General features: G+C 41.0%; 1 protein-coding gene across 4 annotated transcripts in view; it reads right to left on the bottom strand.

Moving 5' to 3' along the window:
• Positions 1–2,445: 2,445 nt before the first annotated feature.
• Positions 2,446–25,697, bottom strand: part of SYT1 (synaptotagmin 1) — a 331,096-nt gene continuing 307,844 nt past the window's right edge. For all 4 annotated transcript variants that reach the window (XM_083573366.1, XM_083573363.1, XM_083573365.1 and 1 more), the window contains exons 9-10: positions 6,474–6,607; positions 2,446–5,665 (exon numbers count right to left, since the gene is read on the bottom strand). In XM_083573366.1, the coding sequence (XP_083429492.1) occupies positions 5,459–5,665; positions 6,474–6,607 (341 nt within the window). In that variant the 3' untranslated portion in view covers positions 2,446–5,458. The remainder of the gene's footprint in view (positions 5,666–6,473; positions 6,608–25,697) is intronic.

Raw genomic sequence — 25,697 nt, 5'->3', positions numbered from 1 at the left:
AGGCTGCACGTGGGAGAAGTATGGGAAATTCCCTTGCACTAGTGTTAACCCTTGTACTAGTGCAAACTATTAATTGAATACCACCCAAGATAATTCAACAAATTTCATACATTTAAATATGATTTTCATATTTATTTTCTTTTTTAAAATCAAAATTACCTATATGGGCTTAATAAGAACTGTTTAGAGGTAATTTTGATTTTTTGATAACTAAATAAATGTGGAAATCATATTTGAATGTGCAAGATCCATGTGATTATAATCATTTCAATCTACACTCTGTAGGCATCAACCTTAAGCCTTTGCCCCCCAGATCCTGTGCCTGGTGTTGGGACATAGCTTGCACCACTCCAGCCATGCTACTGGTTTCCATAATTATTTGGGGAAAACCATGTACTTTAAATGTATGGTGTGTGTGCAGTGATTTAATTGGCATGTTAGGATTGTAGCCAACTAAGAATCTAACTCGGAGTTACTGAAATTAATGGGGCTAAGTTAATAATGTCCATTAATTTCAATGAGTCGACTCTGAGTAGTGCTAAAGTTGGAAACAACCCTTAGTTCCCTTTTTCATTATTCCCAAACATTTTAACATAATATCATTGCATTTAAACTCAATATCTTAGGCTGGTTTTGTTTGCAAAATGGAGTTAAAAGTAAAATTGGAGATGTGGGAAATCAAATCTACCATTAAAATCAACAAATTGTTGTGTCTGCAGACCTTTGGTATGCAGCTAAATGAATGAATTGACCTTGATATGTAATATGGCAATTTGTTTAGTTCCAAAAATAGGAACTAAATAGGAACACAAATGTAATATTTAGGATGTTGATATATATGCCAACAGCTGTTTTTTTTAAAAAGCAAGTTACCATTTTTACTTTTTCATAGCAGACATACTCTTCTTTTTGCTTCTGTGTTAAAGCAAAGCCTTCTGTTGTTTGTGCTACTAAATGTCATGGATTAAAATACTTAAAATGTTTTGCCTGTGTATCCCTAAAAACCAGGAATGTAGCATAGAAATGCTTTCATGATCAGATAACTACCTTCAAAAGGATGAGAGCTGAAACTGCTGGGAATACGCTCTGCTAACATGACTGTCTAATGACCCAATTTCAGCCACTTTGTGACAGGGAATTATTAATGGTCTGGGATAATTTCCCCCTCAAAGCTCCCCCTCCCCCCAATTTTATTTTGCATTCTCCTCTAGTCTATGGTTTGGCTAACTTGCATAACAGCTAGTGCTATACTCATGTTTATTTATTTATCTGTTACAATTTTTTATACGCCTCTCTACCTCCCAACTACGACTTCCTACCATTTCACTATAATTCCTAAGGGCAGTTACAGCATGTTGTAATGACTGAGCTGTTAAGGACTGAGATTGAAGAGCTATGTAAGATGATTGCATTGCATCACTTATTGCTGATGCCATTCATAGCAGGGTCAACTATTTTAAACACATCCTGGAAAATGTGGAGCCATCTAGGCGATGCGGGCATGCAGTTGGGATAGCAGCTTGGAAGGGAGTCATGCTTGCACGCAGTTTACCAGGAGCTGCCCTGCTTTTGTCATCCAACACGCTACACTGATAATGGAGGTACACATCATTGTGTATACACTCTGTGGGGCAGAGTAAAAAGAATGTGCCTGAGAAAAAGAGTGGAATCGCGGTTCTGTGAGCTAGGAGGGATGGTAATATAAAGCCATTAGGAAAACAGATGGTGTGTGGAATGTCAGGAAAATATACTCTGGTCAAAGTCCTACTGCATGTGCATCAACAGCTTGAGTGTTTAGTCCCAGTAAGATACTTGGCAATATGCCAGTTGTTTGCTGGGCAATAAAGTGGAGATAGGGATGAAGTATAACCTTTATTCTCCTCAAAACAGAAGATCAACACTATCACCAAATATCTAGCTGGACTTGTGAATGCATGCAAGGTGATGGACCAGACTGGACTTGCCTGAGTTTGCACATGCAGTTTTTCCTCCAGCTTGGAATGTTGTTTAGTCGTTCAGTCGTGTCCGACTCTTCATGAACCCATGGACCAGAGCATGCCAGGAACTCCTGTCTTCCACTGCCTCTCGCAGTTTGGTCAGACTCATGTTTGTAGCTTCGAGAACACTGTCCAACCATCTCGTCCTCTGTCGTCCCCTTCTCCTTGTGCCCTCAATCTTTCCCAACATGCTTCCATGCACTTAGTATGCACCTGTTTTGATCATGGTGCGAATGTGTGTTCCAATTGCACACATGGGATATTCTCCAACATTTAGACACCCTCTTGCAGCTGCACTGCAACTGTGTGCATGCACACCTCAGGCCTCAAGGATGCAGTGGAGCTGCCGGCCTGAGGGGATAACATCTGAAATGGGTGGATGAGAGTTGACAGATTCCTGTCTGTTTAGTTACTAAGCCGAGGAAGAAAACCGAAGTCACTCAAGGCATCAACAGGAAATAAAACATTTTTATTGAATATCTGTGTAGTATGTATGTTTTATTTTAACAACACCTGGAAAAACTCTACCGTGGGATTCACTACACAAAAGTGAAACAAAATATAAACCACCTCATCAAAACTGAATGTAAAATACAGCTAAACTTGTCAGCTCGCAGGCTACGAGCCATATGGCAGGATAGAACACCCCAAACGCTTCTACAAGATACAGAGAAAAATCCACACATAGAAACACTCAAGCAGGCAGTAAATATACACAAAGGCAACTAGGATCTTTCTACAGCATCAGATTCTAATACTTTTACACAGCTTTGTCAGAAAGGTACATGTGGCTTCTTTTGAGGATGAAAATGTCATCTTGGTCAAATAGCAGGTCTGCTCTCTGCTGAGAACTATAGTACATTAGCAACCAATTCTGTGGTGACATTCAGTCTGGCAGTGCTGGAAGAAAATGCATTAAGAATACCTTAACACAATGAATCAGTTCTGGCAGCTTGAGCCTGTAAATTTCAAGATGCGCTTTTTGCTTTTTTTTTTTTTGTCCCTGCTACAATGAACAACTAAAGGAAGTTACAGTGGAGCTTAAACTCTTTCCTCATAGGCTGCAAAGCCTGTTGAGCTCTTCTCTTTGGTGGGATTTGGTCCTTTTAAAAATGTAAGGTTATAAAAGTATTCCTGTAAGATTTTTTTCCTATATATACATCTTAGCTTATCTGACTCAACTATGTCTTTTTTTCCATTTCTTATAGAAAATAGAAAGACCTCCAGAGTGATAGATGTTTCCACTCTCATCTGTTGGGAAGCTATGCAGAAAGCAGAACACATTGCCACAAATTCAATTTGTGGCTTGGGAGTTAAAAAAAAACCCTCTCCACTTCTTATTGGGTGAGGTATAGACCCACAGCTCTGAGAAAGGGGTTGTCATTCAAAAATCTGTTGCTGTTTTTTTCTTTTTAAAAAAATTATTATTATTTAACTGGATTATCCACTTATTTCTAGGGAAATCCCACTTATTCCACAAAAGGGTGCTATTTTTTTTCCTTTTTTTTTGCTACCTCCTTGTGTTTTTGGTGCTGGGTGGTAACTCAAAATAGAACAAGTACTTCAACACATTATATTCACAGTCTCAAATAAGTATGCAAGTAAGAAAGTAACTAAATGGAAGGCGTCTCTATTGAAGAGACCTGAGCTAAAAAAATAGTAATGCCCACGACATGATGAGATGGGATTATCTGAGATGACAACTGTCTTTACCTGTAGGACAACTGTCTTACCATCAAACGGAGGGGTGGGGGCGAGATGCGGAATATTGCACAGTGTCGACAAAATGCTGTGTGGTCCATCTGCTCTATTTTGATGCCCTTGTCCTATGCATAGCTCTTCAGTTCTGGATTGGTCCATAGGTAGGAGAACTGCTTGTGCTATACACTCCTTCGGCAGTGCAGTAGAAGGGAATGGCAGTATTTTTACAATATCACTACGGAATAAATTGATTGCTATCCACTGAGAAAAACTACAGTTTCTAAGCACACACGGCAGTCACAGTGATACACAGAGCTGTCTTTTAAGACGCTTAAATGGAATGACTAATAGCTTCATAATAGTGCCATTTACTACATAGTAACATTGAAAACATTTAAAAACTCCTCCTGAAACGAGCAACTAGTGTACATAAGAGGTTGCTTCAGTTTGCTAGAACTTGTTCTTTGTTTTGTTTCACTTTTTTTTAAAGGACAAATTAAAACTTATTAAGTATAAATAGTATATAAAAGGTCACTAGCTGTTAATCTTTTGGCTTGCTTTGAAGTGCATTCAGAAATATGGCTAATTTTTTTTTTGTCCTCTTTTGATGGGATTTTACAATACTGTCTCGTCACCATGAAACTACTTTTGTATAATAAACACACACGGCGGTGATTTTTTTTGTTTTGTCTTAAAAAATATTCTGCATTCCTTCTCATCTGGCTTAGTATAATAAAATATTTTGTTACAAAGTCTAATGTGCAAACTCATTAGGATTAGAGAATGTGAGATCACAAATGGGATTCACAGTATGCAAATTTTGTATAAAGGTGATAAACGGAGAGCGATTGGGTTTTAGGTATGTGTTTTGCCATGGTCAGTTGTAGGGGTTTGTTACTATTGCATCCTTCCCCCCTGTGATTTACCCCCCCCCAATTTATATGTTCCTATATGTTATAATTAATGCTCCCACCCTCAAAGGAATTGTACCTTCAATTTCTAAGTGTAAAGCCATGATTTCAGTTTGTTTTTATATATATATACACAGGAAAAAATGATATATCAGCTTCTGGCTACGCATCCTTGAGGTCAGCTTTGGAGCTGCTCAGATCATGCTAAGTTGCCCACGAGAAAAGACCACCAATGGGAATTAACCCCTCCAAGGAGTGTCGTGTGAGCGTACGTCGATATTTGAACGATTTGGTTGAAAGCTCAGATTTAAGTTGTCCTTTAAGATGTCAGTGTAACACTACTAGTGCCTTAACAAGTTGGAATTTTTGCTGGAATGCAGACGATACGATAGTTAGTTACCCTATAATATATTATCAGCTCTCCTATATCTCAGTCAATTTACATAATTTAAAATAGAACATCTTATTAAAAACATCTAGATATACACAGATTAGGAAACGCTTACAACATACAAATAAACGGACTAGAAATAAATTATTATTTTTTTTAGCATACTGGTATGTACAACTGTGATACAATAAATAATTTCCGTCATGCTCTATCTACACATATTGCTTAAAAGAAGAGTCGATCGGAGGGCAGTGGTGAGATGGGAGGGCTGTGTAGGGCTTTCTACATTTAAAGTTGTGCAAATTAAAAACAAGATTTGAAGTACCACTGATCTGTGTTAGGGATGCATGGCTGGAAAGAAAAGGACCCATATTACTGAGGTATTTACAGATACTGGCTAAAGAGCACTATATGGGCAAATGCAGAAAGGCTTCTTTTCTCGTTTCCTTCTTGTCTTCCTACTTCTTGACTGCAAGCATGGCGTCTACCTCCTCCTCCGGCTGTAAGGTGTGCCACTGTGCAATGGGTCGCCTCGGGTTGGCCAACATGTCTGACCAATGTCGCAGCTCCGCCCCGGTGCTGTTGTAGCCCACAAAGACTTTGCCAATGGCATCGTTCTTGCCAATCTTGTCATAGTCCAAAACAGTCACAACAACTTGCACTTTCTAAAACAGGATGAGAAAGAGAAAAGTCAGGAATGAGGAAGGCAAACTGGATTGCAAAAAAATGGGTAGACCTTATCACCTTGTCACAAGAAAGATTGATGAAAAAGGTGGGTGGCAGAAGATGGAGAGTTACGTGCCTTATTTACGTTAACAACCAAACTTTTTAAAAGCCAATTGATGTGACTGCTCTTTTATTCATAAGGCACTTCAATTAATTATTGCTATTGTTACTGTTATTGTTAAATACCACATTAAGGTTTTAAAATGCTGTGATGAACTTCCTGCCCTCTAGATCCTGATTTGATTGCAAGTGTTTGGTCGCTTTGGTCACTTGGTAAGGGTAAACTCAATTTTAAGTTCTGCTCTGTGCCCTCATATTTCAAATTTAATCATTATGCCAAATTTACTTTCATGAAATCTACCAGTGACAGCACTTCCCATGCCCCTGACTGTGCTACAAATGAGTGTGTTTGGTTCCCTGTGCAGAATCCATCTCTTCCAAGAGACTCCTAAGCACCAACAAATCTGTTTCCCCATCACTATGTATTCTGCTCTGAATTCACTGCTGCTGAATATTATAAAATGCCCGCTACCTATTTTTTTGCTGAAGAATTGACACTTCCTAAGTACTGTATATTTTATCATTCCCCTCTTGAAGCAGTCACACTCATTTCATGCCGTGCAGGATTCATGCGTAGGTGCTAATGAAGGCATGCACACTTGATAATTAGCAAGGTTCCTGTTAAATATGAATGAGGGCTGAGGGATGGAGTTTCAAGGCGAGGAAGAAACTGATGTCTGACATTACCTGGATTTGCTCAAATGGTACTTCAAAGCTGAAAGACTCATTGTAATAGGGATTCAGAGTGTTCTTTTTAATTGTTGTCTTCTTCTTCTTCAGCCGCTTTCCATTCTGCATCAGATGAATTTTCACATAGGGATCTGAGCAATGACAAGAAAAACAAGGCGGTTAGGAAATGGTGCCCTGGTTAATATAGTGTGTCCTCTAATGAGGATAATCCTTGAGTCAAAAGAGGAAGGAGGGGGAAAAGAGGCAGGAGACTCACAGAATGTTTCTCAAGCAAATCCATATTTATAGAAGATAAAAAATCAGGCAAAATTGTCAAGTAAATGTTCCAATAATGCAACTTTGTCAAAAGATGAGCATCCTGCAAAGTCAGGATTGTGCAAACAGTCAGAGAAGTTCCTTGTGTTAATTTGCCTCTGCATGGAAATATTTGCCTGTAGGTAGGCTGCTGAGGTGTCACTGCTTGACAGGAATACTACAAGGGCAAAATTTCTTTCCTAGATATATGGATAACTTATCTTCCCCTATTAGTGACTGCTGCCCTACAAACTTGCAAGCCTCCAGAAAAGAGTAAGTTCAGAAGCAGTGAGGGTTACTCTTCTCTCACCTGTTCCTATTAGAGATGAACTCAAAGAAGTCCATTGTAAAAGCCAGACAACACATTCAGATGAACACATTGCCCCCCCCATCTTTATTCACTTGTACCACAGGAAAACAAAGTAGTTAAATATAATTGCATCATTCACTGCAAGAGGTGGTGATGGTTTTTGGTTTAAATAGCTTTCCAAAAGGAAAAGAGAGATTCACATGGACAGACATTAACTATGATATTTATAATGGCTACAAATGGCGCTTCCCTGCTCCTGGGTGGTGGTATTCTCATTACCCAAGGCAAGCTGCAAGGGGCTGACAAACTCCCATCATTTACAATTACGTATGTTGAGCTGTGGTTGGACAGACAAAGTGTTGGACTAAAGGCACCTTCATCTGATTCAGCAAGTCAATTCCACTTTTACTACATTCTGATTATAGAGGGGTTTGGATGCCTCTCCTTTCATGCGTTAAAATAATGTTTGTGGGGAACGCACCACTGAATGGGCTAGTCCTGCTTCCTGATTGGACCCTGGTCTCCCCCCGCATGGTAGAGATCTATGAGTGTACATTAGGCCTATTGAAATTAATAGATTTGGCTACATTTCCTGGAGGGATTTCTGTTCGTGTCTAGCCCTGCTAATTCTGTATATAACTGAATACAAAACTTAATAGGTCAACTCTGAGTAAGAAATAGTTGAATACTGGTGTGGGGAGGAAATGAAATTGACACAAGGTGCAGCAAGAAGAGAGGAGGAATCTCAGATTCTCCAATGCCCCTGGCCCCTTCAGCTTCTAAAATGGACCCTGGATTCCTCTGAACACTCCTTTATGCCTTACTGCAGCCAAGAGTCTTCTATGGCTCTAGGCAGCTGGGCAACGAAGTAGCTGTCCATGGCCTTCTCTGGTTCATGCCCTTTAGAGGGCTCTGGGTGTACAGTGTACTATTCCTCCAACAAATGTGGGCTGGCACAATCAGTACACTGTCAGTGTGCAGTTGACTCCTACCCCATCATACAATCATTTTCAGTGGCTTCTTCCTGAACATCCAGTTTTGCTCTGAATTGGAAGAGTGTTTGTGTTATTGTGTAGATGTAGATGTATCTTGAAATATTAAGCCACAGGGTGAGCATTAAGCCACAATTCACAGGACTTTGCTCTATAGACCTGATGGCTGCCCAGCACTCTTGGTTTGTGTTGCATTTCCTTAAAAGAAATGACATACAACCAGATGCCTTCATCTGCCCCAGCCACAACAATAGACCTTCCTCCCATATTGGTCTCTACAGCCATGGCAGGTGTTAGAACCTTCCAACAGTTTGACTCAAGCCCAAAAGGCGCACTCCTCCATTGGTCTCCTGAGACAGATGGATGCTAGCTACAACTACATAACAGAACAATTTTGTAAGGGAAAGGAAACAGGGGAAGAGAAGTCAGCTAAATGCTTTCTAGTCTCAGCTGCTTATATACCTGAGAATAAATGAATCAGGCTAGTATTAGAAGGTAGACTGTGAAGATGTAAAACCTTGCTTGGTCTTGTCTCAACATAGATTCCCCCACCCACACTATGACCTGAGCACCACAGCTTTGAATGACTGGTTTAAAAATGAACAACACGTTTAAATGTGTTCAGCTTAAACCTGTGAAGACAAAAAACTACACTGTTCCATTTCTCTAAAGCTCCACTGTCAGTATATCACAAGTAGTTTTAGTTTTAATTTATTAAAGCCCGTGACATTCAAGAGGTAGAGGTGGAGAAGAGTTTGAGGAGGAGGAGGAAACAACTGTTGTGGGTATCAAGCAGTTAACACTCCGTGTTAAGTGGAAATGCTAACTCAGTATCATGTGATGAGTCAGCATCACGAGACATGGAGCATTGGCGAATTGGTCTATAGCCAACTAGTATAAAGAGGTATGGTTGACTTCCCCACACTGGCTTCTCCCCTGTATGTAATCCCACCTCTGTATTCTGATTCTTGGATGTAAGAAGACTGCTTTAGGATGATGCAAGACTGCAACTGCAATAAAGCCCTGCTGAGAGGACAGTGTGTAGTCAGGTGGGTGGGATGGAGGTGGGGGTTGGCATTGTCCTTCTATGGAAAGGGCTAAGTTGATTTTTCAGTTTCCCTGATTAATATTCACTGCACGGAAATTCAAAAGCTGAAAAATGTACAATTTATATTGTGCATTACTGATTTTACAAGAACGTCTCAAGGGAGGCTAATAAAGAAGCTTTTAAAAGCAGCAGGATACTCGAGCTGACATCCTTTGTTTTGTCAAAGTTTAGAGGCAAAGATATCAGCCATTATTTAGAGGCAAACAAAAGATTCGAGTCTCATATGAAATGAAAGTTGAGGTAATGTCAAATTGCCAGTAAATACAGTGATTTTGATCTTAGAAACACTGTTGCATGTCTTCTAAAGACAGCTCCAATACCCACAGCAGGAGTCTTGAGAAGGAATATTTAATCTTGTAGATAATAAAGAAAAAATTGTACATATGACATTCAAGAGACAAACCAGGTTTATCCGAGACAATACGCCATGGTTAAATGCGTCACCTGTATCAGCAGCATCAAATATACAGGAACAAGATAGAATCTGTGGAGTGCAGCACAATGAAAATGAAATATTCCTTTAACAAAAGCTGGAACTATGGAGCCCCTGATTGACAGTGGTTTTTAAGGTGAAACCTAAGTTGTAGGTGACCAGTACTTAATGAAGTCTTTGCAGAAATAGCAAAATTTAGAATTCATGAATTTTCACTTGGATTGAATGCCCGGAATGGAAAAAGTTGGCTAGGGTGGGACAAGATTACTACATCTGAATATTTCCTGAACACAAATATAAAGATAACAGCCTTTAATAAATGCCTGCAAGTCCCATGAACTGAGGTATCTATAGTCAAGGTATATAGCGCTTCCAGGCTGTCACATTTAGGGGTGAAATTCAATTACATCCTGGCAAACTGAGTCTGCTCAAATTAAAGATGATTTGGAATTGCATTATCATTATTTTATTTCTTATTTATTACATTTATATCCCGCCTTTCCTCCAGTGAACTCAAGGTGGCAGACATAGTTCTCCTTTATCCTCCTTTATCCTCACAACAACCCTGTGAGGTAGGTTGGGCTGAGAGACAGTGACTGGCCCAAGGTCACCCTTGATGGCTGAATGTCTTAGTCCAGAAGTTCCCCAAAAGATTGGGGATTGGGTTTTTTTACCCTAAGCAAAGCAATAGGGAAATGCTTTGATAAGTGTGGGATAATGCTTGATGTAGCATTGTCTAATCTCCACACCAACAAAACAGGAGAAATGCTCATTAAAGAGGTTGCCTGGGCATGGCCACAGTCGGCTCTAGATCATTATTTTGTAAGCTGGAAGTGGGCGGGTTGGTCTTCACCTATTAATGAACCTTCCACATCAACGTTAACTTGTTTGCTTTGGGCAACGCAGCTCTGGACTGCCTCTTAGCACTGCCTTGTTCTAATGCCTGATTAGTAGTTGCAGCACAATCCTAGGCATACTTATTAGTGACAGCACAAAAGTTCTTACGCATCCCGTTTCATAATATAAATCTGAAATGGTCATAAAGTTATATTCTGAAAACACAACCCTTCCTTCCCAGAATCTTCTCTGGGTCAGATAAACATAGATAAGTTCATTAAGTTCATAGATAAACATAATGGGGGCAGGAATCAGTTCCCATTCTGAGGGCCTCAAATTTCAATAGTGAGACAACAAAGGGGTCACTGAATCAGGGCATATATTTTGAGAAAAACAAGAGGCAAGGAAGAGGCAGCCGGCTGGCTGCGCCAAAATTAAATGGCCCACGGCCACACCCACTCTAGCCACAGATTGGCTGGGGCTGTCCACAGCACAGATGATGCAGCCGGCTGTGACACGGAGGGGGGGAAAGCAGCGTACCTCCCCCTACGCCAGAAAACTGTTGAGGCTCGGCTGACTGGCTGCAACGCTGTACACCAGATAAAAGGTGAACGGACTTTTCCCTCAGTCATGCCAGTAGAGAAAAATGGCACAGAGTTGTCTACCATTGCTCCTCAAAGGACTATACAGGCAGCCAGGGCTTTCTGGGTAACAGACAGTTGGCAAATGATCGTGTCCACTGTACAGCAAAGCCATTATGTGTTGTGTTAGGACATTTCCACAAACTGTTTGATACCAACAGCATCTGTCATGCTTTTCCTTTTCTGCAGGAAGCCAGACATTGGACAGAGATGTGGTTGTGGAATTGCTGGCATCATGGCTCCCCACAGGGCGAAATGTTGTAGGAAGCCCTTTCATGTTTACTTGCTTTCAGATCTGTCTGAGAGTGTGTTTTCCTTCTTCATTTCTTTCTCCCATGGATTTCAAAACAGACTTACTTCAGGGCTAGCAAACCTCTCTCCTGTGAGAGGATGACTCAGTGTGCTGTTCATGGCTTTCAAGCCATGGATAATTTGCCTTTAACGTTTTTCCTCCTGTGTGTTTTCATGTGTGGGAAGGGATAATTAAGGCCTCGGAAATAACCTCTAATGAGTTTATAGCGATCACATGCGTGGGTTGTCTGAATCAATATTCGTTTGCACAAGGAAACCCTCAGAATGGGAAGGAAAACTGGGGGCAGAGGGGGACTGAACTCTCTGGGGAAGCACAGCAGCAATGGAAGGCAACTTTTCAGAGAAACTGTGCAGGAGCCAGAGTACTTCCAGATTGCATAAGTGTTATTGTCTGCTTGTACTAAATCACAGCATTGTATGCTTTGCTTTCTGTGACAAAATGAACATGCGGATGGCAAAGTGTTGCACCTGTAATGGCTGATGGTGACTTACCCTCCAACATTTCTCCAGTGAAAATAGGGACGTCCCATTCCATAATGGTAATTTTACTATTTATACCCCACACATCTTAGTGGGTTGCCCCAACCACTCTGGGCAGCTTCCAACGCATATTAAAACATACTAAAACAATAAACTTTTTTAAAAAAACCTTCCTTATACAGGATTGCCTTCAGATGGCTCAGGAGTTGGATAACTCCATACCCTCCAACATTTCTCTGATGAAAATAGGGACATTCCAGGATCAAATCATAACCTGGGACAAAACCTTCTCTAAATCAGTGACATTCCTGGAAAATAGGGACATGTGGCAGGTCTGTAAATACATACTAGCATTCTATCTAGAAATGTATTTATTGGCCTAATCACACACACATAGCCTTTTGGTGACTAAAGCTATGACAGAAAGGAGCAAAACTATGGAATGGGTTATATTCTTCCTTCCATAAGCAGGGTGGGCTGGCTATTAAACTTCCTGCAAAGCTCTGATCCCTGATTCATTTCCTATTTGGAGAGCCACTTCAGACATTATGGGATGTATTAAGACGGTGAGGGGAAAGCATGACATTAGGTAATTCACTGGGAAAGTTGGGGGAGTAGAAGGCCAAGCATATTTCTTTGTGCTTCCTGCATAATGTCTGATGCAGACACCAAGCACATTTCTTCTGTGGTGAGATGCATAAACTCACTATATACACATATAAGATATTTACACTAACTCTGTGAAGGAGCAACACCATGGCAGATGTTACACTGAAAGCACAAGTACAGGTTTTTATGCTTTCTGTCCACCAAGGCTTGTAATGCATTGTAAACCATCCAAGGTCTGCCCCTGCATTTGTTTAAAACTCCACATACTTTGTACTTGAGGAGAATTTGTCTGCCTAACATACAAGGGCACATCTCTGGCTTTCCCTGACACCCACTCAGCATCCTTTTGCACACCTGACATTCCATCTAGAAGAGCTAACACACCTGGATTGTGAAACTGGAACAGTGCCAGGAAAAACAGTGTTATAAAATTGACAAAGAGTCAATGATCTTCCCTTTGGAGAATTTCAGTCAGGGATTGTTAACCGCAGACTGTCAAAACAGAATGGTTCATAATGGCCTAAGGCTTATTCTAATCGTTCTATCCACAGGATTTCACCACTTATAATATTTCATTACACAAGCAGAACAATACAAGTATGGCAGTGCAAATGGGTGAAGCTGTTTAAAAGGAAAGCAGCAGGCAATCTCCTCTTATTTCTCCCCTTTCCATCAAATGCATCACAAAAATAAAAGATTGGTCTCCTGAGAATCTTGCCAGCCCACCGTAAACTACCTACACTTAGCAAAATAAATTTTAAGTGAAACAGATTGGAATAAAGCCATAAGCAATTGAGAAACCTTCATGCTTTAATCCAGAGACAACACTTCAAGTATAAAAGGAAAGCAGCCCAATTGCTATGAAAATGTGGTTATAATAAAATTCTGCAGTGTAAAGCAATAAACCTGTCTCCACTCATCAACCAGGAAACAGGCCCCAGTGTTCAAAATTGACATGGCTGCTTGTCAGTCATGCCTTGAAAGTAGACAGAAAGGGAGAAAAGGCAGGAGTGGGCGAGAAACATTTCCCTTTCCAAACTCCGGTTTGTAGATTAAACTAAATGTGGATTTTTAAAAGCACTTTTATGCAGGATACTAATGAAGGTACAGTGGATTAATAATGTTTCAAACAACCATACAAAATAATCTATGTCCTAAATAAATGACTTGGATCCTAACTTCGCTTCTGTGGATGGAAGAGATCATGTTCATTGAACAGAGCTTTCACGACTTGCCAATCCTCCTGCAGTTCCCCCATCCCAAAATATTCTCCTAGGGCCTAGTGACACTTGTAAATGGTGTGGGATATTGTACACAAACATATACAGTGGAACCTTGGTTCTCAAATGCCTTGGTACTCGAACATTTCGGATCCCGAATGCCAAATACCCTGAAGTAAGTGTTCCAGTTTTCAAATGTTTTTCAGAAGCCGAATGTCCGATGCGGTTGTTGGCTATTGTTTCAGGGGCACCTGCACCAATTGGAAGCCACGCCTTGGTTTTTGAAAGTTTTGGAAGTTGAATGGACTTCTGGAACGGATTACATTCAAGACTCAAGGTACCACTGTATAGACAGATAGATTTTAAGCTAAAGGAATCTTGGCATTTTCAAATTCATTTCAAATGAGAATTCAGGCAGTGTTGAAGTGGAACGCAAAAGTGAACACAAATATGTATATGATATATACACCAATATATTAATACTGGTGTTCACATGTGTCTTGAAGTTTCAACACTGCCTGAATTTTAATTTGAACCGAATTTGAAAATATGTATTTGAAACCACCACATAAATATTAGTGTCAGTACAAGACTGGAGGTTTATCCAGTGGCCCAATCTTCAACTTACCACTCATTTCACCGGCAGCTGAATAACACCCAAATGGTGAGGACACAATCTTTTAGCGCACTGACTCTGCACTCACTTTGCACTCAGATGTTGTTTGAGCATAAAGAAAGCACTCCCATAAGGGCACTTGCTCTTCCCTCTTTCATCCATGCACCCACTCGCTTGCATTGGTGGTAGCATGCTGAATCTGTGCAAGGATGCCTATGGCTAGCAATGAGCCCAGTGGTGGATGGGAGAAGAGAATGAGTGAGTTTCAAATGCAATGGATACATAGCCTTAGTACCCATCCAGGGGTCTGTGCTAACACCTGAACAAGGCTCATATATTGCTTACAATTCAGAGCTGCAACCTAGTTTTGGTTGCTAGCACAGAATCTCTGGTGAGAAAATAGTCCTGTGAACATGTCGGTGCTCTGGCCACTCTCAGTGGAATATCTGGCTGACTGGAAAAAGGTCATTCTTAAAGAGTAAGGGACATGTTTCATTTAGTACAAACAAGCATTCCTATGACTTGCTCCAGACAAAAATAAGACTCTTGTGGCACCTTAATATGTGATCCTTGGTGGGTATGTGTGTATGCAGGTGCGTATGCACACAAAGACACGGGCACTGAGAAACAAACTGTAAACAGTGAAGTCAGAAGGAAATGAAGTGTAAATAATAATAATAATAATAATAATAATAATAATAATACTGTCAGTGACCACTATGTAAAAGCTTAAATGTCATCCATGAAGTTCAGACATAATACATTTGTTAGTCTTTAAGGTGCCATGAAAGTATTTCTTTTATTTTCTGCAATAGGCTAACTCAAGTACCCCGCTGGAAATTGTTGCAAACAATAAGAGGTGATATTTTTACTCAATCGTCCTCTACTGAGGCAGGAACTGCTGGGCTTTGAGAATTATATACAATATAAATATTCAAAACGCAGACAGGAATTAAACATTCCATGCATGTAATTTTGAAATGACACAGATTCCAACCACAAAGGACAAACCATCTGTAATATTGTTCAAATTTCCATAGCCATTCTTGTATTGACAAGGTTACTGTTTTATTGACAAGGTTTTTAAGCTTCGGTAAACATGCAGCTCTTTGATGTCTGACAATGTGGTCAAAAGTATCAAATCAAAGACACTTCTCTGTAGAAAGAATATAAAATACGGGTATAGCATTTCTTCCTGAAGCATCTGTGACTGAAGAAATTCAGAGTTTCATCCAGCTCAGTTATGAATTTCTCAGCAAGCAATGCCACATTTTAGGTTAAGAGCAGTATAAGAGATTATTCAGAAAGATGTGCATCTCCTTTTCGATCTCAGACATATACACAACATTTGCATGAAGTGAGGTCAGGGCTATTGTTTTCCTTAAAGTTGTGCTTCTCTCTCCCCCCTCCCCTGCCAAGCCAATTAAATGAGTTTCTAACCCAGAGCTTTCCAAACTGTGTGTCGTGACATGTTAGTGTGTCGGCTGCAGTGTGTAGGTGTGTTGCATGAATGCTCCCAGCACCCCTTCCAGGGCTGGAAAGGGGTTAGTTTAACCTCTGGTTTGCTAGTAAAACTGAATTACTGTGTCATGAAATGATGCATGTCGAAAAAGTGTTTCACCAACATGAAGAGTTTGGAAAGCTCTGTTCCAACCAGTAAGGCAATGCAGTTGTGCAAAACAGCTAACTTCAATTACACAGGCATACTGCTAATGCCCTCACAGCTTCCCAACTCAGCATCTATATATGAAGCAACTCATTGTTCTGTTTGGAGAGCAGGAGGCTGTGAAAAGCTATGCAATTCTGTGAACAGGACAGGCTTATTGATGACCTCAAAAAGATACACACAGCTCTTGACATTTGCTAGGAAGATGGAAAATCCATTATGCCTCAGCACTCTGGTCCGCTTAGTAATTCACAGGCAAGTGCAAGACAAGTTTCCTGCCTCCTACACAGAATGGATGCAGAGGGATTATCTATAGGTGAGTATTCAGGGCAAGATCAAAGGAAAGCACACAAAGTGCAATTGTAAATGTGCTGCCTGGGCATAAGCCCCATTGAATGGACAGGTGAACATGCATAGGATTGCATTGTCAGTGGCTTAAGCTGCAATCCTATGCCACAGGGTGGAGAGTCTGTAGCCCTCCAGGTGTTTGGGGCAGAGCTGATTAGCCATTAAGCAAAATAAGCACATGTTTAGCACATCAAGGGAAGAGGGGCACCATAGAAATCTTCCACTGCCAGATTTACCATGGACCATATGGTGTAGCTGATAAAAAGGACTCTCACAATAAATGAAAAAAATGCATACTATATATACACAACAATAGCAAAATAACAACAACGTAGTAATAATCAAGATTAATGATATACATTAATCTTTGGAATACAACAAAATTAAAATCTGGTAACTGGTAAACTGCCACTCAGTCCACCAAGGCTCATGTGTTTACATTTTGAATTAAGATATATAGTGGGGGCATCAAAATATAAGTGCTTAGGGCCTCTAAAGGTCTTAATCCAGTTCTGGTTTTGGGGCACCAATTCCCACCAGTCCCAGAAAGTATGGGCAATGGTCAGGAATAATGGGAGATGTGAGGCCACAGTTTCCCCACCCTTGCTATACCAACATACCTGGAAGTAAACTCTACTGAACACAATGAAACCTCCCTTTTGAGGAGACACATACAGGATAGCACTGCAAATCTTACATTGTATTATATGGATGGCAAGGGGGGAAAGGCAGAAATTGTGTGTGATAATGTGGTCAGCAGATTATGCCTTCATGAATCTTAGGATGTCTCAAATTCTTCCAGGCATTCAGTGACACAAATGGATTCCGGATTGGCACGTAACAGTTTTGCTACTTGCTGTACATCACTTTCACTGAGGAGGCGTTGAAACGTGACATAAGGCATCAGAAACATGAAGGTACATGATAGTTTTCAGCTCAGATACCTGCTACAATTTAAACAGCAGATATCCAATTCGGTGCAAAAGTGGGTGAGCAGGCAGAGCTCGTGGTTCACTGACTACCTTGATTAAATTTGAAGAGTTCAGCATACTTCTGTCTGCTGCTCAGTTGAGACAAGATCTTGACATAGTCTAATCTAGGAGCCATCTGATACGACAAAGCAAACAGCTCATAAAGCATGCATGAAGCCAAACCACCTTTGAAATGCCATCGGTTCGACATGGGGAGGACTGGGGGAATTTCAGCACATTTAAGGCAATCCTAATTCTGTAAGATGCACCAATATTTGCATAGGGATTTGTACCCAAGTCACTTGGTGTATTTGAGGGATATTGCAAATGATGTCACAATACTTCACAATATTTCATGCCCCCACCCAAATCTTCACCTAGTGCCCATCCCCAAGCAAGAGAGGCTATTGGGCAAGCTGCCAAATGTGCCCCATTTTTTTCATTTCAGGAGCACGTCTTGTAGCAGGGTTGTGCAGCCATAGACTGCAATAATTTCCCCTGTTTTCTGACTGATAATAGGGTCTGTCAGGGGTGGAAATGGAAGGAAAATTTTCAGCCCATTTTGCTGGTAATCAAAATGTCACACTTAGACACAACGAAAGAGAAAAAGCCCATGCTTACCATAGACAAAAGGGTGTTTTGGTTAAATACTTTTAATATGTGAAAGTAATATTTGCTGTACTAAGAAACCTCTTCTATAAATTTCTTTCTATCATGCTACAGTCAAAAAGGAAGGAAGGAAGGAAGGAAGGAAGGAAAGAAGAAAGAAAGAAAGAAAGAAAGAAAGAAAGAAAGAAAGAAAGAAAGAAAGAAAGGAAGGAAGGAAGGAAGGAAGGAAGGAAGGGAGGAAGGAAGGAAGGAAGGAATGAATTTAACTATGGTGCTCAGAAGTACTTGGAGCCCTTAAGTCAAAACAGTGAAATATTATCCTCTGGTTTTGTTTAAAATTACCCACAATTTAATCTAATGTAATGTAATGGTGGTGAAGCTGAGTCATTTGAGACCCTGGACATAACGGTTTCCCCTTAAAGCAGCAACATGCATTCCTCTAATTGTGAAGTACACAATGAGCTTCGGACCCCCATTCTTGTAGCTTGACAACTGCTACATTTAGAGTGTTATGTTAGAGGAAAACAATGTTTGGTAACTCTTATAATACATTTTAGAAACCAGAACGCTACATAAGTTGTGGCCTCTGTAACCATATACATAGCAGCTTGGGTGGTTCAGTGGAGCTGGTTATAAGCAGGAGAGGGCAGTGGTTTTCAATTGCCAGTCTCTCCAGGTAGGTCTGAAAGAAATTCTAGACTTTGTCATTTGGTGTTGACGATTTTGAGCTAGATGGACCAATAGTCTGCCTTGATATGGAAGTCATAGTCCAACAGCTTCTGGGGACCGTCAGTTCTTAGAAGGAACTGACTTATTGTTGAAAGGAGAGCATTCAGCCCAGAAAGAAGGGTTTAATTTTCATCAGGTTTTGCAGAGGGATGAAGTCTCCTTGATGTTTATTCAGGCTACACTGCAGGCCCATGTCTCTGCCTATTCTTGGAGGACCCAGCCTAATAACTCATATTTAAGAGACAATACCTAGAGTCATGATGGACTTACCATCATTAAATAAATAAAACAAATAACAAGTACTCTGCCTGGGGTGTTGTAAAGTCATCACAATCCAGAGATCTTTACATCTTTCTCAGGAGTATCTTCCTTAGATTGGCTATACCAACTGAGTTTCTGTTTTGAGTCAACCAACGCTACTCTAAAGTGACCCTGAAGAAGACTGGGAAAGTTTGTTAAAATTCAGTTTTCTTCCATCCACTCTTGAATTTCCACTAAGACAAAACAACAACAGTATAACTGATGCACAGAAAGTGGATCGTGGACAAATGTGGGGTGGAGGGGGGTTGAAGTTTCTAATTTTGCATTTCTCCCTTTGTGCCATGGCAAAAATAAAAAAAGAAACTTACATTTCTAGAGAAAGTCAACTTTGAAATGTTCCAGGATGTCTGTTTAACACAACTGGAAACATTTCATGCCTTGATGGAAAGCTGAAGATGAAGTGGCGAATGTAAAAATAACAAAGGTGAAGCTTCTAAGTTCATGTTATCCTTTTCCAGCTCTTTATTAGTGTAAAAGTACACATCTTTGTCACTGCTGAACTGTTTTCTTTTCTTTTTTCATGGCATTCCATAAGTTGGAAACAGTGCTCTGGAACTCAGACAAAACCCTCTCCTGCTACCATATTAGGAATGAAAATGTACATCAGAAGCCCATAGCTGAGTGGATATAATAAAGTGGGAATGTGCTCGCCTTCCAGTCAAATAAATAACACAGTTACTGAGAGAACCAAATAACTGTGGTTTTAAAAAAGCCCAACAACCATCTTGAAGCACGAGAGTTTCAAATTCAATTTAAACACTTAAAACTAGAGCCACAATCCAGCGAAGAGTAGCCACAAAAGAACCAATGGCTTTAATCATTCCTAGATCAGTGATGGATTGTGGCCTGGATATTTAGCTGTGCTTGGACTTTCGTTAAATACAAAGAATCTCTCTTTTTGTTGTTGTTGTATGCCTTGTGAATGAATAATCATATTTTTGAAGTGAGCCTTTCAATGAAATTACAACCACCACAACTACTATTAATCTTGTAACTGAAGAAGCTGATTTGTGCTGTTAGAAATCTGCAGGTTTTGCAGTCACTCAGATGAATCCTGTATCTTGCATTTCACTTTTTCAATGTAAGTTATCAATTTCAACACTTGCAAGCCTATGCAGAAATAAGTTCCACTGAGTTCCATGGGACTTACTCCAAGGTAAGTGTGCATAAGACAAATTGTATTGATCTTTATTACGGCCATTGGCCCATCACACAACAGTTTCCCATACCAACATAATGTACTTAAACCTCCAAATTTAAAACTGCCAAAAACTTACAAACAACAGACAAGAACCAAAGCAACACAAAAAACAAAGGACCAACATCATACATTACATAAAATTTGTAACATAAATATCACCCTCTGCTTATAAATTAGTAAAAGACATCCATGGTGATATCACCTAATTACAACCTAAAACATAGACCATAGTTTAAAGGGATTATCCGAGCCGCACAGGAGTCCGTTTCTCTTCTTTAGGGATAGGACGCTGATCAAGAATCTGGCAACCATGAGTGATCTTAGGGGGTCATCATCATTTAATAGATATCTCAGTTTGGCTTCATTCGTATCATCGGCAATTCCCTTTAGATATTGAGCGAGAAACTTGCTCCTGGCCGATGAGTGAAGAGCACAGTAAAGAATTATGTGATGCAACGATTCCGGTACCCCACAATTACAATCACATAAGAGCGATATCTGTCCATTGGAGAATCTATTTCTCAGCACGTTCGATGGGAAGGTGTTGAATCTTGCCTTTACAAAGGCATATCTATGAGCTGAAGAAGTCAAGGAATTCAAATAGTTTGGGAGCCTTAAGAGGGGTAATAAACCAAGGTTTAGAGGTGAGCAGGTACCATTGCCCAAGATCATTTTCTGCTGCAAGTCCATCTCCTCTAGTTTACAGGTTACTGTTCTTTTAGCTGGAACTATATCCTGCTCTAGTAATTTGGATGGGGAGATTCCCATTGCCGTAATTTTCAGTTGTAAATTTTTTACCCATGGGCTCTGGAAATCATCTCTCCACATACATTGTATCAAGCACAAGTTTGGGAGACTGTGCCATAGAGATAGCCAGTGACAAAGTATGTGCTTCCACAGAGCGTTTTCCAGGGATACAATATTAAGTTCTATGCGTAGCGCTGAATTACTTACACAGTTGGGCAGTTTCAATATCCCTCTTAAAAACTGATTTTGAATAACCTCTAAGTGAGATAAGTTGACAAAAGTCCCCCAAATTGAGATGGCATAAGCAATTGTCGGGATCACCTTGGCCTTGAAGACTTTCAGCGCCGATGGGATATGAAGGGCCCCATCGGTGAAGAAAAATCGCAAGATCGCCAAGGAGATAGCTTTGGCTCTGTTTGTAACATAGGCTACATGGGGGTGCATAAGACAAATATGGGAGTACATTCAACAGAACTTAATGGGGTTGAGGCTTCACCCTTCACCCTAAGTAACACATTAAAGCCCATTTAAAGCACCGCTCCTCAAAAAATCCTGAGGACCATAGATTGTTAAGAGTGCTGGGCATTGTAACTCTTTGAGGGGTGAACTACAGTTCCCAGCATTCTTTTGGGGAGGGAGAAATGTGCTTTAAATATATGGTGTGTACCAGGGCTTTTTTTCAGCCAGAACCTGCCGGAACTCAGTTCCAGCCCCTCTCAGCTGGGTGTCATTGCCATTCTAAGAGAACAGGTGCTCATGGTGAGTTCTGGCACCTCTTTTTCTAGAATAATAGCACTGGTCTGTACACACCCAGTCCCACTGAATTCAACAGGACTTATTTCTGAGTACATATGGTTAGGATTCCGCTTTTACTCCTGAGTAGGCATGAAAAGAACTGCCCTGTTAGTCCACATAAGCTGGTGTATGCAGTGCTCCAGACTTAACAATGTTGTCTTTGAAATAAAAATAAAAAAAATATTTTTTTAGGGAGGGAACTGTTAGCTCTGTAACTTTTTTCCATAGGAAAGCAGCCTTATACTTCATAAAAATATAATTTAAGCTACATATTTTGAAATGATACTTGCCCTTGGATATGAGCTGTACCAGATAATATTGAACATCAGCACATAAATGTGGATGCACTTCACAGCATCTCCAATAAATGAGATGCTGCAAGCTATTTATCTCATTGTGTCACTGCTGGAAGGAAGGAAGGATGGAAGGAAGGAAAAGGGGAGGATGATTAAAATGTATAGATCTTTTGCTCAAATTGTAGATATTAACATTCCATTCCACTGACACAGGGGTCTGTTGTCTTCAGACTGGGCTAGCAGAGCCACTGGTGAAGAAGAGGGATAGACTCCAATGTCATCTTATGAGTTTGGACTGCCTTGATTACTGAGAATGGGCAACTGATGACTGGCCTGGGACTTTAACTGTAATGTTCCTGGGCAGCTGGGCATCTCTTTTCATCAACTGAAATAAAATACCGACAAACCCTTGGAATGGCAACACCTTGGAAAGACAAGTGGGGCAGAAACATAGTTGGATCCAGCTTTGCAATTTGAATTTAGAAAGTAGGAGATGGAGGGTTTTAGTTGGAGTTAGTCAGGACAGGGTGCAGCCTTGGAGCTGGCTGAAACCATAGTTCACTTGGAATCTAGTACAGGTTTAGTGGTTCTGTTTCCTTTTTAAAGGAACTATGTACTTGCATATCTGTATAGTGGTACCTCGGGTTACATACGCTTCAGGTTACATACGCTTCAGGTTACAGACTCTGCTAACCCAGAAATAATACCTCGGGTTAAGAACTTTGCTTCAGGATGAGAACAGAAATCGTGCAGTGGCGGCGCAGCGGCAGCAGGAGGCCCCATTAGCTAAAGTGGTGCTTCAGCTTAAGAACAGTTTCAAGTTAAGAACAGACCTCCAGAATGAATTAAGTACTTAACCCGAGGTACCACTGTATTCACTTGTTTACTGATTTATTACAAACACATCATAAGTTTCCGGTTTCAGATTCCAAAGGATTCTGAATGCTTTGCTGGCCTATTTTCAGCTGGCAAGGTTCTGACCAATTGACTCAAGCTACTACACCTGCTGCTACTGCTGAAGGGGTCAGAGACCATTTTACCAGTGACTCCTGCAAGACCTGCTCTGCAGGCTTATTTCTACCTGGCCTGGGAGAGCAGATGGACTCCAGCTACAAAAGCTGCTGCAGTTATTGAAGGACCACCGTTGCTATTAGTTCAGAGGGGCACATTCTTCAATTCACAGAATCAGAGAGTTGGAAGGGATCAGTCCATCTGCTGCTTAGGATGTATAGAGAGAATTGGGGTGGGGAGTTGGGGAGTTTTTGTTCGAGTCAACACTTAATTTAGAAGCTGCATTATTTTTGCTGTTATTGAATTTTTGTGTGCATATTTTCTTTGTTAGACTCTATTATGAATTATGCAAGTAACAATATTAAGCAACCCTAGGATTGACTATCTATCTATCTATCTATCCAATCTGACATATTATTGCAAGCTATGAGCCACAGAATGCAGAAGGAATTAAATATTCTTTTACTTCAATTCCTTACTGGAGAAAATGGTTTCTTTCCTATATTAACACTGTCTACAGGATTTCCTTAGAAATGGAGTATACCACCAGCATAAAATCTAATGTCTAAATGCCCCAAATGCATGATTATTTCCCAGGGCTTTTTTGTTTGAAGGGGTCGGGAGAGGGGGTTGTTAATAATCACATGGCTACCCTACGCATATTGGGTTTTACACAAAAAAGGGCTATCTGCAAACATGACATCCAATGTGAAGGCGCCAAACAGCTTTGTAGATTGCAAAAGTCTTGCTCAACAGGGTGTGTGCAACTCCCACCAACTGTACGGTCTATTTACAGGCTGCCAGAGCTGCCCCCAGTTTTTGACTTGGCAGACGAGGAGGAGAGAAGAAACCTCTTCTAGTTGCAAATAGCCATAAGTGAAGTGCCAGAATTGGAAATAAAAGTCATTTGGGTCCATTTACCCAACTCTGTTACACTGGAATTGCAGGACAGCTCCTTCCTATGCCTCCGGGATCTGTGGCCACATGGGAGGAGATGGTACTGTGGTTCCTTCCCATGGCATTAATCACCAACTCTGGGCAGGGGCAATAATGCCATGAGAGACCAAGCAAGCTTTTTCATGTGCTTCAGACCATCTCAGCAATGCAGGGTGGTGCTAAATTGCAGTGGCTCCTCAATCACCAATTCGGCCTTAAGGGATTTGGAGTGAGTGAGGCTCTTTGCTTTCAAAAATGTTGGTGGATGGTTTCTAATAAATGTTTTTGTCTAAAGCCAGATAAAACTGACTGCCATACCTTACTGGCCTCAAACATGGAATACTGACTGTGCCATCAGCGTATTTCTTGCAACAGGAGCACTGTTATAAGCTTAGTATCATGCACTACAAAATCTACGTGAACACAGGTTTGGGCAGCTGTAATTTTCCACAGTCAGGAAACCATAATAAGGGTGGATAATTCAGAAGAAGAAAAATAGCTGGAGTGATATATTGCTAAGCAACAGAAATACCTCTGCCTTCTAAAGAGGAGTGGTGTCGGCAATGAACAGCTTTGTCTGAGAGTTTGGGGGTAGAAATATATGATATTGCTATAGAACTCCCTGGCCAGCTCTTTGTCTGGTGAAACAGATTCCTGGTTTGGCAGACAATGATGTTGTGCATCTTTCCCCTACACAGATATCATAATGGGTTTGGGTTTTCTGTTGCCTTCATTGGAAGACTGGGAGGTTGCATCCTACAATAGCATCCTAAAAAACATTAAAGGTAAAGGTAAAGGACCCTTGACAGTTAAGTCCAGTCGCGAACGACTCGGGGGTTGTGGCGCTCATCTCGCTTTACTGGTCGAGGGAGCCAATGTTTGTCCACAGACAGTTTTTCTGGGTCATGTGGCCAGCATGACTAAGCCACTTCTGGCGAACCAGAGCAGTGCACGGAAATGCCATTTACCTTCCCGCTGGAGTGGTACCTATTTATCTACTTGCACTTTGATGTGCTTTCGAACTGCTAGGTGAACTAATTTCCCTTCCTCCAGCATCCACTTCCATGTAGAGGATCACTCTTTTGGTGGAAGAGGTACTGGGGGTGGGAGCATGGGACAGGAAAGTCCCCTCGTTTCCTTCCATTGGCACTAGCTAGGACTGCTGTCAGGGGCAGATGCCAGTAATAACTCACACGGTGTCTGTGATCTTATCCCAATTAAGCAGTTGTGAGGACTGAAGATCTCCTCCTTCCCACAGTTGCCTAAGCCTCCTCCCCACCCCCAATACTTCTCAAGCAACCTGAAACTTGACACATCTTTCTCTGCTCTGCCCTCTTCATTTCTCTCCTGGTCCTGATAGACCAAGGAGAGGAGAGCTGGTTTCAGCAGCAGGGGGAGACTGCCTGGCTTCTCCACCAGCCTAACTCATCTCTGCTTCTTGGCTCCCCTCTTCTCCAGCCTCCACTTCAGCTTCTGATTCTGGACTGCTCTTTGCTATAGCCTCTTCCTGCTCACTAAACCCTATGACCGTATATATTTGAGTATAAGCTGACACGAATATAAGCCAAGGCACCTAATTTTACCACAAAAAACTGGGAAAACTTATTGACTCGAGTACAAGCCGGTTCACCACACCACAAACCTTCTGGTGGGCCAGAGTGCATGTGTGTGCACGCGCATGCACACACGGCAGAGGGGGCTTCTCTCTCCCCCCCAGCTCCTCCTGTCCCCCTACCTAC

This window comes from Podarcis filfolensis, assembly GCF_964270895.1.
Source record: "Podarcis filfolensis genome assembly, chromosome: 10".
Classification (NCBI taxonomy): domain Eukaryota; kingdom Metazoa; phylum Chordata; class Lepidosauria; order Squamata; family Lacertidae; genus Podarcis; species Podarcis filfolensis.
Note: the sequence above shows the minus strand (reverse complement) of the source record. Positions and strands in the feature narration are given on the sequence as shown.